The sequence below is a fragment of the Passer domesticus genome, chromosome 2, assembly GCF_036417665.1.
Source record: "Passer domesticus isolate bPasDom1 chromosome 2, bPasDom1.hap1, whole genome shotgun sequence".
Lineage (NCBI taxonomy): Eukaryota > Metazoa > Chordata > Aves > Passeriformes > Passeridae > Passer > Passer domesticus.
The window spans coordinates 4,905,551-4,920,482 of record NC_087475.1 but is presented as its reverse complement, the minus strand read 5'-3'; the positions used below and the strand labels follow the sequence as shown (position 1 = coordinate 4,920,482).

The 14,932-nt window shown below is 49.0% G+C and overlaps 1 protein-coding gene across 1 annotated transcript; it reads right to left on the bottom strand.

Annotated features, from left to right (window-relative positions):
* Positions 1-58: 58 nt before the first annotated feature.
* Positions 59-14,533, bottom strand: VPS26C (VPS26 endosomal protein sorting factor C). The gene is made up of 8 exons (XM_064406615.1): positions 14,376-14,533; positions 10,216-10,359; positions 8,498-8,647; positions 6,596-6,676; positions 4,694-4,768; positions 3,707-3,857; positions 2,054-2,206; positions 59-707 (listed from the first exon to the last, which is right to left on the bottom strand). Exons 1-8 carry the CDS (start codon positions 14,502-14,504, stop codon positions 625-627), a joined length of 966 nt encoding a protein of 321 aa, XP_064262685.1. The 5' UTR covers positions 14,505-14,533; the 3' UTR covers positions 59-624.
* Positions 14,534-14,932: the final 399 nt, after the last annotated feature.

Below are 14,932 nucleotides of genomic sequence, written 5' to 3'. Positions count from 1 at the left end.
TCCACAACCTGTTTGTGTTGGGAAGGTTGTTTCTTACTGAATTACTTTTCCTTTAAGCTGCACAGTCACAAACACATTCATTTATTCCTCCAACACCAACTCCTGTTCCCAGTTTGACTAAAATGTCCTTGGAGTGATTTGAAATAATTCATTTCCCATCCACCTTGGGCCAGATCCCACAGCACCACCTTGCAAAGTTGTAGCACCGTTTTTCAGACCTTCAAAGACCTTGTTTCTCATTCTGTCACAATTCCCACACCCTCCCAGTATGGCCATCATGGGATTTGTGAGTTTTCAGGGGTCTTCAAAGGACTTTGGAATGAGTATTACAAAATTAAATCAAGAGAGGAACTTGCTCCATACTTCTACAAGCTGTAGAAAGCTACAGAATTCCTTCAGGATCTGCCTGAGAAAAATTGGGAAAAACATGGTTGTTGAAGGCAGCAGGATTGGGAAATGCAGAGAGGCCAAGTCTTGGCCAGGCTAACAGGGAAGTGGAAGCACAAGAAGTGCCCACAGGAAGAAGGAAGTGAGGTGGCTCCAGCTGAAGTCAAGCATGGATGAAGTTCCACTTTCCCTCTGAGGAATTCCCAGAAAATCCTTCTCTGCTTCTCCTGTGGATGTTCACATCCTGCAGAGCTTCAGGGGGAAGTTCTCTGTGATGAGATGGTCGTCGTGCAGGAGGACCACGATGTTCACTTCAAACTCTGGGAGAAGGGAAAAAGAGAGAGAATTCCATGGGAAGCTGAATCCTAGAGAATTATCCTAGCAGCAATTCCACAGGAAACTGAATCCTAGCAGCAATCCTGCTTCAATTCCACAGGAAACTGAATCCTAGCAGCAATCCTGCTTCAATTCCACAGGGAAAGCTGAATCCTAGGAACAATCCTGCTTCAATTCCACAGGAAAGCTGAATCCTAGCAGCAGGATGAGGCAGGAGCTCCTGAAACATTCCATCAGAACCTCATCCAGGCATCCCAGCCCTTGGACCATTCCTAGAAAATCCTGCTTTGTTGTAATCTTATGGGATTCCTCTGGGTTGTTTTATCACTGATAAATCATGGCAAACAATCCTCTGGAAAAGAGGATTCGGATACCAAAGAACAAAATGTTTTGGGAAAGACACCTCCACCAAGATGGTGTTTAAAGCATGGAATGGGAGAATTCCAGGACAGACCCACTGCCTGATTCCAGCATGTAACAGCCATGGGAAATGAAATACTGGAAGACAAGAGGCCTGCAAACGGGAGCAAAAATTCCAGAGGAAGATCTGCTCTTAGAGACTACACTGTGTCCTTCAAAGCCAAAATCAGTGTCAGATACAATAATCAATTCTAAATAGAACAAAAATCCAGGCAGAATTAATAACTGAAGGGAAGCAGAAATCAAAATAAATTCAAATTCTCATTGTAAATTGCTAGTGAAGAGCTTAAAATGGCAAAAAAATATTTTGGGGAAAACCACTACACCCAGATTCTGTGCCAACAGATTCCAGCGGGATGAAGGGAAGAAATACAAACCAGCCAAGTGGATTCTTGCAGTACTTATTTGAACAAGTGAGGAAAACTGATTTTGTTAATAAAAATACTTGATTTTACAACAATCAGCAGGGAGGAGTACGTGGTGTAAGTAAAAGAATCACACCCTGACCAATCCTGCTGCTTGCAGGGCTTTCAGCAGCAGAGTGGGAAACAAAAAGGAGAAGAAATGGAAAGGGGGGTTCTCACTGCTGAGGAAAAGAGGGAATTTTATTCCTGCACTACTCCTCAAGTGTTTAATCACATGACCTGTATTCCACTGCTCCTCCTGGAGGAGGAATGTTGTCCCTCCTCATGGAATTTTGTTAGGAGTAGCTTAGTGGCTGCACAGCAGTTTGTGTTGGAAGTGTCTGGGCTGAGTTTTCTCAGTCTGAACTGCAGCAGGACTCGGGCTCAGGGAGGCACAGGGATGTCCTGGGCTCCTCCTGCAGCTCTGCTGGATTCATCCCCTCACCTGCCCACGGAAAGGGAATGACCGTGGCCACTCCTGTGCCAGGAAATGCCTCCCCACTCACCCACTTTGAAGTTGGTTGTTTCCAGGGTGGGGCAGGTGAAGAGCCTGGGGAACACCATGTGGATGGGGATGGGGAGGCCCCTGCAGACGTCGCCGTCGGCGATCTGGATGTTCTGGATCTCTGTGGCATCCCTGGCATAGCCCTCAGCACACCCTGGGCAAGGAGACAGGAGGGAAAAGGGAGGAGATGAGAGAAAGCAGCAGCCAAAATTCACAATGGAGATATGCTGGAGTCCTGGCTGCTGAGAATTCCAGACTTTCTGTGCTGCCAGGCACTGACCCCCAGGAGAACACTGCACTGACCTGAGGCCCTGGAGAAGCTTCCAAAATGGAATGACAGAACTGGGATTGTGGGTGTGCAGTTTGGATAGAAGCGTGTGATATCACAGGCTGGGAAACTCAGAGTTTAAGGGTTAGAATACAGGAATAGATAGAAAGCAGGATGGAGGGTTTAGGGTGGAGGCTGCTCCTTCTTCTTCACCTTCTTCTCCCTGGGTTTGGGTGGTAATTGGACAGAAAGGTTTGCATTGCAGACTTCAAGTGATAAGTAAAAATAATTTAAGTGTCATTTCTTAATTGGACAGTTTAGCCTAAGGAGGCCTTGTACAGAAAGATAGTTAGCCATTTTGTACCTTGTTAGTAGAATACTGCAGAACTCAGGGCTTTTATGTCTGTGATACAGATAAGAAATAATAAACACCTGAGTCTGAACACAAAACATTGTCTTGACAGCTTCAATCTCGACCTTGACAGATGCAGAAAAAAGAAGCCAAGAACCAGCAGAGATCCACCAGGATCAGGGGGAAAAGGCCCTGCAAGTTTTCACAGAGTAAAGGATCACGGACATAATTTAAATTATACTGGGGCTGTTCCTCAAAGTGCAAACCCTGCAAGGCCTCCGAGCTCTGGCCTTTCTTTCATGCTGGTCCCTGTTTCCCTGGGAAGGTGTCTCAGAATACATCTTGCCTTGCAGTCTATGTGCCATCTGTCAGAGCTGGGGCAGTTCTCTGCTGTTCATGGGGCAGTTTTTTCTTTCTCTCTCCCACAGCCAATCCTCCCTCCAGGAGATCTCTGCTGTCCATGGCCACTGAGTGTCCCTGCAGGGCTGATCCAATTCCAGCTCCCATGGGGAGATGCTCCGCCCAGGGCAGGAGCCAAGCATTCCTACCTGGATACAATCTGAGATCTTGGGACAGCAAGAACAGCCTTTCCACTGGATTGCCAGAGGAACAGCAGCTGCCTCTTCCACTGGATCTTCAGAGGAAGACTACACCCTTTCTCCTGGATCCCTGCTCCAACAGAACCACAGCTGGCACTCCAGGAGAACTGCAGCCACAATTCCAATTGGATTGCTACCAGCACCCTGACCAACAGGGTGTCAGGTTGTGTTCTGACTCTGTCAGTGTTGTTTTGGTTTACTGCATTGTTTATTTTATTTTCATTTTTTTCCCTAATAAAGAACTGTTATTCCTGCTCCCATATCTTTGCCTGAGCGCCCATTAATTTCAAATTAATAACAATTCGGACAGAGGGGGGGTTTCCATTTTCCATTTCAGGGGAGGCTCCTGCCTTCCTTAGCAGACACCTGGCTTTCCCAACCAATTCAGGAGGATGGAGGGGGTTCCTGCAGCCTGGGTGCTGCCCAGGGGCTCACCACAGGTCTCCACACGCACGAGCTGCAGCTCGATGCTCTTGACGGCCGCCTCGGCGCTCTCCACCACCAGCTCCCCCGTCAGCGGCTGCGTGATCACACAGTTGGTGGAGTTCAGGTGCCCTCTGATCAGGAATTTGGGGAGGGAGGCTCTCTGTAAAGGTTGGAAGGAGGAGAAAACGATGCCAATGTAAAGAGCAGACCAAGGAGAAAAGAAAAAACTCTTAAGTAGGAAATTAGCCAGGAGTTCCAAAGTTGAGAATTCAGGAGTTCAGAAATTCCTCATGTAGCTTAAATTTATTTCTGTCACTCTGTATCGGCATTTCTCCTACAATATTCTCTCTTGACGTGTGTCCTTCCTGCTCCTCCATCCACCCATGGATGGGCCTTTCCTGGGAAGAACTGACAGAACTTGGCTGTTAGAATTCATCCAGGAGCTGGAACTGTGTGGTGAAGGAGGTGGGGACACCTTCCACTGTGCCAGGCTGCTCCAGCCCCAGTGTCCAACCTTGGGCACTGCCAGGGATCCAGGGGCAGCCACAGCTCTCTGGGAATTCCATCCCTGCCCACCCTGCCAGGGAACAATTCCTAATTCCCAAGATCCCATCTAAGCCTGCCCGCCTTGAGGCTTCCCAAAGCCACAGAGGGCTGTAAAAAGAGCATAACCAAGGCTCCAAACACACATTTTTAAAGGCTCTTGGCTGTCCATGTATAGAATGTTTTCCCTTGCTTCACTGCCATTTTTCACTCAGGAAAGGAATAAAAATATTTAACCACTCGTGAGCAAAATGCCACCTTCAACTGGTCACCACAGTGCAAGAGATGAGGCAGAATTACTCGATTAGTTATAAAAGTGAAAAAGAAAATTGAAAAACAAAACAAGGTAATCTGCCTGATAATCTAAAAGCCAGAATTTAGTCACTCCTCTGGTCTCACTCAGAAACACACAAACTTTACATTTAAAATAAAATAAGAAGAAAATCCTTTTACCTCTTTAACATTTTGCAGAGTTTCAGGAGTAATGGTGAAGTCCACAGGGCTCGGCAGCAGCTTCCCTTTCTGTGACTGCAGGGAGTGGAAGGGTTAAACTGAAATCTGATCCCCAAAACAGAGAGAGAATATTAAAAAACCACAACATCTGGCTGCCCTAAACCACCTGGAAAAGCAGGAATACCCTCCCCATCTGAAGGAAAGAAGAAAAAAAATCTCCATTTCACATTTCTGAATGTACAAATAAATTCATTGTACCTGTCCCTTGGAATGTTTCCTTTCATTATGAAATTTGGGGAGTGGAGATTCTAAATGAACTTGTGTCCATTGCTTCAAATCTGCTTTATAAATTCCTGCTCTCCACCAGCAAGGGGCTGATCTGGAACTCTGAGTGAGGATCTGCCCTCACTGCTCAAGAATTCAAAATAGCTGCTGCTGCCCAGCTGCAAGATGGAAGAGATTAGCAAAAGATTGGCTGCATTTTCCCAAAATGACAAATTCTGGCACAGAATAAGCTGAAGGGAAATGGTACATTGAGCACTGACAGTGAGAATTATATGTTCAGTAAAACCTCATTAATTCACCCTGACTGAGAGATTCATGATTTACTGACTGGTGAGCTCAGAAGTGCTGTAGTGGGAACAAGAAATAAACCCAGGAAAACTGCAGGATGTGTGATTTGTCACTCCTCTGACAAGTGTGGCTCACTTATAAATGTAATAATGGACCAATAAAATGTAGCATCAGAAAATATTGAAACCTTACCAACAGGAAACTTGTTGGAAACACCAAACTACATCTTTTTAAAAGTTACTTTAGAACTAAAATAACATTTCCACCACAAGTCCTGAGTAACATAAAGGATTTTGATATTTACTGTCCTGTTAAGAGTTCAAAGGAATGATAGAAGCAGGGTGCTCCAGCAAGTTATAGATGGAAAAAGGGAATTTCATCAGCTCTGGCCTGGCCTCAGCTGCTCTGGACAGCACAGCCCAATTTAACCAACCCCAAATCCAACACAGGAACTTCTGTAAGAACCAGCAAAGCATTTCCTGGGAGTCCAAGCTCCTGCCACAAGGATTAGGATTAGAAAGAAGAATTAGAAATTCTAGAATTAGAAATCAGAACCAAGTTTTCCCTTGTTTCCCTTGCAGGGCTGGTCAGGCATTGGAATGAGTTGCTCAGGGAGGTGCTGGAGTCTCTGGGAGTGTTCAGGAGCCTGGATGTGGGACATGGTTTGGGGTGAGGATGGCACTGGCTCATCCTGAAGGTCTCTCCACCACCTTTCCATGATTTGCAGCTGGATGCAGACCCAGCTGTGATAGTCTGGAGTCAGGGCTCTGGATCAGAAGAGCAGAAATCAGGGATTTTCACCCAACTCCCATTTCCAGGACTGGGGAGCCTGGAAGCTTTGGCTGAGAACTGCTGGGATAATTCAAAACAGTGTTTGGAAAAATGACATCACATTTATGTGACCACCCCATTGTCTCAGAACTCCAAGGATGAACAAGAGAATAAACTCAGGGCACTGTAAAAACAGCTGAAAATCCAACTCCTCTTTGTTCTTTAAGAGAGGGATGGGTTTTTCTAACCAGAAGCAACAGCCCTTTGGGGTGGTTTTGTTTCAGGGCAGATTTCCTTTACTCATACATTTTGGACAAAGGTTTCAGGCACAGGATGGGATTTTGGGGTGTCCTGTGCAGGGCCAGGAGTTGGGTTTGATGATTTTTGGGGTCTCTTCCAACTCAGGATATTCTGAATCTACAGTTCTGTAATCCCTCATGTCACTATCACAATTTCCATGGGTTTATTTGGGGTTATTTTTTTCCCTTAAAGTGAAGTGGGGAGAAAAAAAACAATAAAAAAATTAATTAATTGCAAAATGAACAGAAAGACACTCACCAGGGAGTGGACAATGAACTCACAAGTCTTGGTCAGGTCCTTTGCCAGCAGGGAACGTCTCATGTCACAGCGCAGGGTGTACTGGGGCAAGGGGATGAAAAAAGGGGAAAAAAGGGAAAAAAAAAGAAAAGCTTGAATTCAGATTTCCTCCTTCCCAACTTTTCACCTTCCTTCTGCCCCTGTGCAGAGAGTTGTTGCTGTTTTATCCAGTTAAGGGTGATTTTCCACCCTGTTTTGGTTGAGGGATTATCAGTGTGATGTATTTTTGTATTCTGTATTTTTGCTTTCAGCCCCTTTAATTTTGGTTTCATTGTGGGATTGAATTCACTGTTGGGATATTTCATGGGGAACTTCAGCCACCCAGCTGAGCTCAAAGCAGCACTAAAATCAGGCAATGAGGTGAATTTGCTTCCAATTTGTTCCCCTAAAATGGGAGCCATAAACCAGTGGATGAAAAATAGTAAGAATTTGGTTATCCCAGAAATCCTACACTTCATCTCCAACAAAGCCTCTCCGTGTCCCTACAGGACAGGGAACTTGCTGGGATGGGGTTTTTTGTTTTGTTTGATTTTTAATTCCTCCCTCAGACCAGGATTTGGGTTCCTCACTTCTGGTTCATGGCCACAACCCCCAGCAGTGTCTGATTAAAGTTTAAACTGAACCCTGAACCCACAATTAATCCCTAAATCAAGAAAGAGAGGCTCAGTTAAACTGCCCAGAGGTTTAGGAAGTGTCTCTGAACCAGCACCTCAGTGTCACAATTCCCTCCTCAGGAGAGCAGGACTCTCAAAGTTTGGCTGAAATTTAAGTTATTAAATTTCAATGATATTTTATCCAAGAAAAGCTCTACAGAGGAGAGAAGGAATGACAAAATAAAACAAATATTCCTCATGAAAGTGCAGCTCAAACTGACTGATTGATCACACAAGTTATTTGGGATATGGAAAGCAACTCAACCAGTGCTGCACCATTTTTGACATCCCTACCACAAACAACAGCTGTTGCATGAGGGAAGAAGCCAAAACTGAGCAAATAAAAGGAAAGTATTTAAAAAACATCCAAACACGGAAAAAAACAAGGTTTTTTTTCCCCTTTAGTTACTTCTGATAGGCTGCTGGGGGGTGACTTGGTTTATTAGGTTGTTTTTTTCATTTCAGTGGCATCAAACTTCATTGTCTAACACGGAATTTATCTTCAAGAGATGGCTGAAGAAAGACTTCCCCCCTAAAAAAAACCACCAAAATCCACCCAAACAAACCAACCACCTAAGATGAGGCAAGTTTTAACCAAAAAAGATCAAGTTTCAGAACTCTATTTCCACAAGACTGTGTCCAAGCAGGTATTCCATGCAGATCTGGGCAGGGAATGTGACTCCTCCTCACCCCAGCAAAGCAAACAATTCCTGATTTGTGTTGCTCTCAACAGCACATGAAATTACACTTTTATCTGGAATACAACCACACTGTGGTGCTGGGTTTTTTTCAGGAAGGGAATGGAAACAGTTTCCTGCCACATCAGGATGGATCAAATTTAGGTTACAGATGCTCTGCTGAGGTATTTCAGGTAAAACATCTTGTTTGTGCCATCACTCCTTAAAAAAATTTACTGTCTAAAGGGTGGAAAGCTCAGTCAGTGTGAAAACACCACCAAACTTCATCCTCAATTTCTATGGATTAAGAGCTGCATTTTTCCATAGATCAAATTTAGGTTACAGATGTTCTGCTGAGGTATTTCAGGTAAAACATCCTGTTTGTGCCATCATTCCTTAAAAAAATTACTGCATAAAGGGTGGAAAGCTCAGTCAGTGTGAAAAGAAAACACCACCAAACTTCATCCTCAATTTCCATGGATTAAGAGCTGCTTCAGAAGACATTGTGCAGGTGAAATTTCCTATTTCCTCACCTGGATATTGACAAAGACTCCGTGGTATGTCTCATAGAGAACTTTGTTGCCCTTCATTTGCAGTGGGAATTCAAAGGGAATTTCTGTCTTGCCACTGGGGAGCTTCCCTGGTTTCACCATTTCAATGGTGCTGTTGATAATCTGAATAGGCTGCAAGGATAAATACCAAAGAGGTTTAGCTTGAGACAGAGAACCAACAACATCCAAACTCCACCAGAATTCCCAGATTTCCAGAATCCCAGGACCACTTCAGGACACAAACTGCTGGGATATTTTTTTACAATATAAAGAAACATGAATATTTTGCTCAAGAAAATAATTTCTATTTTAAGAGTGCATCTCATTAATGACCAAAGATATTCAGGGAGCTCACCAGGAGCAGCTCCAGCTTTGGGAAGTGGAGCTTCATTTCCTAAATTATGACCCTTAAGAGCAGCAGGAATGACCAAGGCCACTGAGCCATCCCCCTGACCCCTGGAGTTTGTTCTTCTTTAGGGGAATTCTTTCAGTCCAATGAGGGGTAACTGTGGGGAGCTGGCTTGGACATGACATTTCTTCTCTCTCTGCAGTTTTGCCATTCTTGTCCCCAACTCCTGGGCTTCCAATACAAGAAGGAAGTGGAGCTGTGAGTCCAGAGGAGGCCACTGAACTGATGCCAGGGCTGGAGCCAGGCTGGGAGAGCTGGGGGTGCTCACCTGGAGAAGGGAAAACTCCAGGGAGAGCTCAGAGCCCCTGCCAGGCCCAAAGGGGCTCCAGGAGAGCTGGACAGGGACTGGGGACAAGGCCTGGAGGGACAGGACACAGGGAATGGCTGCCAGTGCCAGAGGGCAGGGCTGGATGGGACCTTGGGAATGAGGAATTGTTCCCTGGCAGGGTGGGCAGGGCTGGGATGGAATTCCCAGAGCAGCTGGGGCTGCCCCTGGATCCCTGGCAGTGCCCAAGGCCAGGCTGGACACTGGGGCTGGAGCAGCCTGGCACAGGGGAAGGTGTCCCTGCCGTGGCAGGGGTGGCACTGGGGGGGCTTTGAGGTCCCTTCCACCTGGAATTTTCTGTGATTCCCTGCTTCAAGGCCAATCTCCCTTAACCAAACCCTTTCCAAAAGGAGCTGGCTCCAGGCAGAGCCAGCCCTGCTCCCTCCAGCCCAGAGCCCTTCCAGGGGCTCCACACTCCCATTCTCTGCAGAGCAACCTGGCAAGTCTTGTCTCATGCCCAGGAACCCCTCCATGGCCTCCACAGACAGTGACTGATCTGGCACAGAAGTCCAGCTAAACCCAGCCACTTCAACAAAAATTAAATAACATCACACAATAATTCTTTTTCTTTAAATCACAGATTCAGTGCATCATCCAGTAAGTTTTTAAACTATTTATGGCAGTGCATTTCAGCCTGAAAGAAAATTCTCCCATCAGTGCAAGCTACTTCCCTAAAATGCCCTCATATATCCCTCCCTGGGGATATTCCAGAGTTTTCTGGACACAGCCCTGTGCCCTGGGATGGCCCTGCTGGAGCAGGGAGGTGGCACCAGTGACCCCCTGTGCTCCCTTCCAGCCTGACCCATCCTGGCATTCTGTGATCTCCAGATAAAGCTGAGCATTTCCCTGCTTCCCACCCCTTCCACACCATGAGCAGCTCTGACCACCCGAGAGCCTTGAAGGAAAGGTTTCATTTGAGAAAATAAAGTTTTTTGTGCTCAAAGCATTCAGCTGGGCAGGCCTTACCTTGGCAGTGTTGCAGAAGGCCTCAAACACACCCACGTTTTTGGCACTGAGCTGCAGATTCACTGAGCCCTCCATGGTTAAGAAGATGCCCTGGTGCTGCACCGTGTCCTTACTGGTTATGACCACCACTCCAGAAAGAATTTCCTGAAAAGAAAGAGGAAAACATTTGTTTAAATCCATTTTTTTTTTTCATAGCTGTTATCTAAACAGCCTGGAACTGATCTCCAAACTCCAAAAAAATCCTGCTCCCAAAGAATGGTGTAACCTTGTCAGGACAGACAAACACTGGTGAAGGCATTTAGGATGAGACAGAGAAACAAAAACATTTCAACTCTACCAGAATTCCCGGATTTCCAGAATCCCAGGGCTCAGGATCAGAATCCCAAGCTCAGGATGAGAGCTCTGCACTTTTGGTTTTTCCTTAGAAATATCATCCTCCTCTTGGCTGAAGTATTAACCTGAGCTTCAACTTCTTCCCACAACTACAAGATTTTTCTGTCCAGGAAGATGAAAAACCTTTCTTTTGGGTCAGCTGGTAACAGCCAAGTTCTGTCTGTGCTGGAATAAACTGCTGTATGAAAATTGGGATGGTCAGCCACAGGAGAGGGAAGAAAAGGCACAACTGGAAAAGGGCTGGCCAAGCTGAAGGTGAGATTCACCTTGAGAGTGGAGCAGAAGAGATTTAAAATACAGAAAATGAACACAAAGAAACAGTTTTGAAGTGAATCTGAATGAAAGGCAGGAGTTGTGTGACTCCAGGGATGTTGTCACTCATCCCATGAAGGACGTGCTGTCCACAAAATATCCTCTGCACAAAAATGCTGCATCCCCAGAGTGTCAGCTCAGACTTGGTAACACCCAGAACCTGGTGAACTGCAGGAGAGCAGCACAAACTCCCTTCCCACACTCCATGGTGTATCCTCCCCTTCTCCCACACTGCAGAATCTGCTTCAATCCTGAAATATTCCCAGCTGGAAAGGGCAGCAGGTCACTGAGAACTGCAGAGTTTCCTGGGGATAAAGCTCCTCTGCTGCTCCTTGCCCAGGCAAACTGGCCCCAAGGAACAGCTCCCCCCAGGCACGGGACAATCCCAGTGCTCACTCTGCACCCGACCTCCTCAAACAAGGATCTCCCCAGCACAATGGGAATTTTGGCAGGTTTTTGTCTTTCCTGGTGGTGCAGGGTGGCAAAAATGGGTCAGGGGAGGTTGAGGTAGCAGGAAAACATCCACATCCAAGCAGGGGTGACATCCTGAGAGCCTGGGAAGAGGAAGTGCAGCAAGTGGGAAATGCCGGAACAGGAGCACAAAGGGACAGCAAAGAAAAGCTGACCTAAATTCTGCACTGCTCTGCTAAGGGGCCTTAATTAGCACAGGCAATTAGGTTATTGCTTTAAAAAATGAGTCCAGCTCAACTCTGAGAAGCAAGGACAACCCTGAACACGTGAACTGCTTTAACAAAGGAGGTGTTTCCTGTCACACAGCAAGAACCCATCCCAGAGCTGTGCCTGCCCATGGGAAGGGGGCACGGCCTGGGAGCAGGAAAGGCAAGGATGACTGGAAGTTAAAGATCAATTTGTCTTTCAATATTTCTTCAGAAATGCAAAAAACAGCTCAAAATTCTGCCCCTGTGCTCAGGTGAGAGCCCACCTGAGAGCTGCCCCAGCCCAGGAGGAGCTGGAGCTGCTGCAGAGAGCCCAGAGGAGGCTCCAGGATGAGCAGAGGGATGGAGCAGCTCTGCTGTCAGGAAAGGCTGGCACAGCTGGCATTGTTCACCTGCACAGGAGAAGCTTTGGGCTGAGCTCAGGGTGGCCTTGCAGGGCCTGCAGGAGCCCCAGGAAAGCTGGAGAGAGACAATTCCCAGGGCATGCAGGGACAGCACCCAGGGAATGGCTCCCAGTGCCAGAGGGCAGGGCTGGGTGGGATATGAGGCAGAAATTCTTCCTGTGATGGTGGTGAAACACTGGAAGAGGTTGCCCAGAGATTTTGTGGCTGCCCCTGGATCCCTGGCAGTGCCCAAGGCCAGGTTGGACACTGGGGCTGGAGCAGCCTGGCACAGTGGGAGGTGTCCCTGCACTGGATGATTTTAAGGTCCCTTCCAAGCCTAATTTGGAGGTTTGCATCATCTTTCTCTTCCTTGGAGATTCCTGCTAAAAATCCATGTTGTATCCCTGGTGTAGAGCTCCTCCATTGTTATGTTGTCAAAGATTCCAGGCCCAGTTAATGAACTAAAATTAAACCTTTCCACATGGAGTCAAAGTGGAAGGTAGAAACAAAACTGACAGACTGATTGACCAGAAATATCCTAATTTCAGCTTAAAACACAGGGAATATTCTTTTCCATGCCAATAAAAAATCATTTACAAGTGATATAAAGGAAGCTAAGTTCAGTCAAATTGAAAATGGACACAGCACTGAGAAACTGAAATGGATGAATAAACAAAATCCTAATAATTTATAATTTTATAATGCACAAAGTGATGTGAAAGTGAGACACAGACAGTGTTTACCCCTCTGGAGCCATTCCTAAAGGGAATAATTCAGCTTTGCCAAAGCCATTCTCTAGATAATCTGACAACTGTAGGACAGATGCTGCACACCCTTCCTCTCAAATCCAGTTTTCCAGGATTAAAATCATTCAATGAATGGAATTCTGGTGGATGGAAAGGATTTTTATGATAGAAATGCAAGGAAAAAAGAAAGGTCTGAACATTGCTGCTGAGCAATTCAGGATTTCTAGGTAAACAGAGATAAAAATTAAAGAGATTCCTTCCCTTTGAAGCCACATCAGCCTGTGCAGAGCTGGGTCCGGGTACCCGGGAGTGGGGAGGGACAGAAAGCACCGCTCCATCCCAAAGGAAACGCCCAAAATCCCGGAGCTGAGCAGGGGAACACTCCGGGGAACGGGAGCGGGACAGCTCCGGGCAGGGACCGGGAGAGCTGGGAGAGCTCCAGGGAAGGGCAGAGGGAAAGGGACACACGGACACGGGGAAAAGCTCCGGGACACACGGACACGGGGAAAGCGCCAGGACACACGGACAGGGACACACGGACAGGGACACACGGCCAGACGCCGGCAGCACCGACAGGAGGGGGCGAGCGGCTCCGGGCGCCGAGCGATCGCCGCTGGCAGGGCCGGCCCCGAGCCCAGCGGGACCCGCAGTGCCCCCGACAGGCTCGGGGGATCCCGGGACGGCTGGGAAGGGAACGATGGAGATGGGCTGGGAGCTCTGCCCAGGCGGGGTCAGCTGGAGCAGGTGACACAGGAACGCTCCGGATGGCTCTGGAATGTCCCCAGGGAGGAGCCCCCAGAGCCCCCCTGGGCTCTGCTCAGGGCTGGGCACTGCCCAGGGCAGAAGTTGTGCCTCCTGGGAGGGGAATTGCTGGGCTCAGGCCCTGCCCGTGGCTCTGGGGCCATTGCTGGGCCTGGAGCAGAGCCTGGGCCTGCTCTGACCTCTGCACAGGGACAGACACAGGGACAGACACAGGGACAGCCACAGGGACAGATACAGGGACAGACAGGGACAGACACAGGGACAGCCAGGGACAGACACAGGGACAGACACAGGGACAGACACAGGGACAGCCACAGGGACAGACACAGGGACAGCCACAGGGACAGACACAGGGACAGCCAGGGACAGCCAGGGACAGACACAGGGACAGCCAGGGACAGACAGGGACAGGCACAGGGACAGACACAGGGACAGCCAGGGACAGACAGGGACAGGCACAGGGACAGACACAGGGACAGCCAGGGACAGACACAGGGACAGACACAGGGACAGCCACAGGGACAGCCACAGGGACAGCCACAGGGACAGCCACAGGGACAGACACAGGGACAGACACAGGGACAGACACAGGGACAGACACAGGGACAGACACAGGGCCAGGCAGGGCTGAGGCCCCTCTCCCTGGGGCTCCTCTCCAGGCTGAGCAGCCCCAGCTCCCTCAGCCTTTCCTGGGCACGGAGCTGCTCCAGGCCCTTGCTCAGCTCCAGGAGCTCCTGTCCCTGCTGTGCTGAGGAGCCAGAGCTGGGCACAGCACCCAGAGGTGTCCCCAGGGCTGGGCACAGGGGCAGGGTCACCCCTGACCTGCTGGCAATGCCCATCCCGGTGCACCCCATCCCGCTGTCCCGCTGTCCCTGTCCCACACTCACCCCATCCCGATAAACTTTCCCGGCGCGCTTCACCCTCACGTCCAGCGCCGTCCCCATCGCCGCGCCACGTGACCGCCGCCTCACGTGACACGGAGGCGGGGCGAGCCGCAGCCCCGCCCCCCTCCACATCCGGGTCCTCGCCGCCGTCACTTCCCAGCCGCTGACGCCGCTTCCCGCGCGGCCCCGCCCACTGCCCGCGGTTGTCATAGCAAAGCGCGGGCGGGGTGAGTGACGCAACGCCGGCACCAGCGGGGAACTACGGATCCCGGCGTGCTCTGCGCGCCCGCAGCGCCCGCCGCGGGCCGGGGCGCCGCGTGGGCTGATGGGAGTTGTAGGCGCGGCCCGCGAATGTCGCTGGTCGCGCCTGTGGGGCGGTGACAATGGGAGCCCGGGAGAGGCCTCGCTGTCCTGAAGTGTATCCCCTGAGTGTATCGCACGGCCACAAGCACCGACACAAACGAGCAGCGAACTCGTCTGCGTTGTAATTGCACGCGGGATGCATGGCTTTGAGCTCCCCGAGCCTGTGGGAGACGTTCGGGAGGGCAGCGCCTCGCACG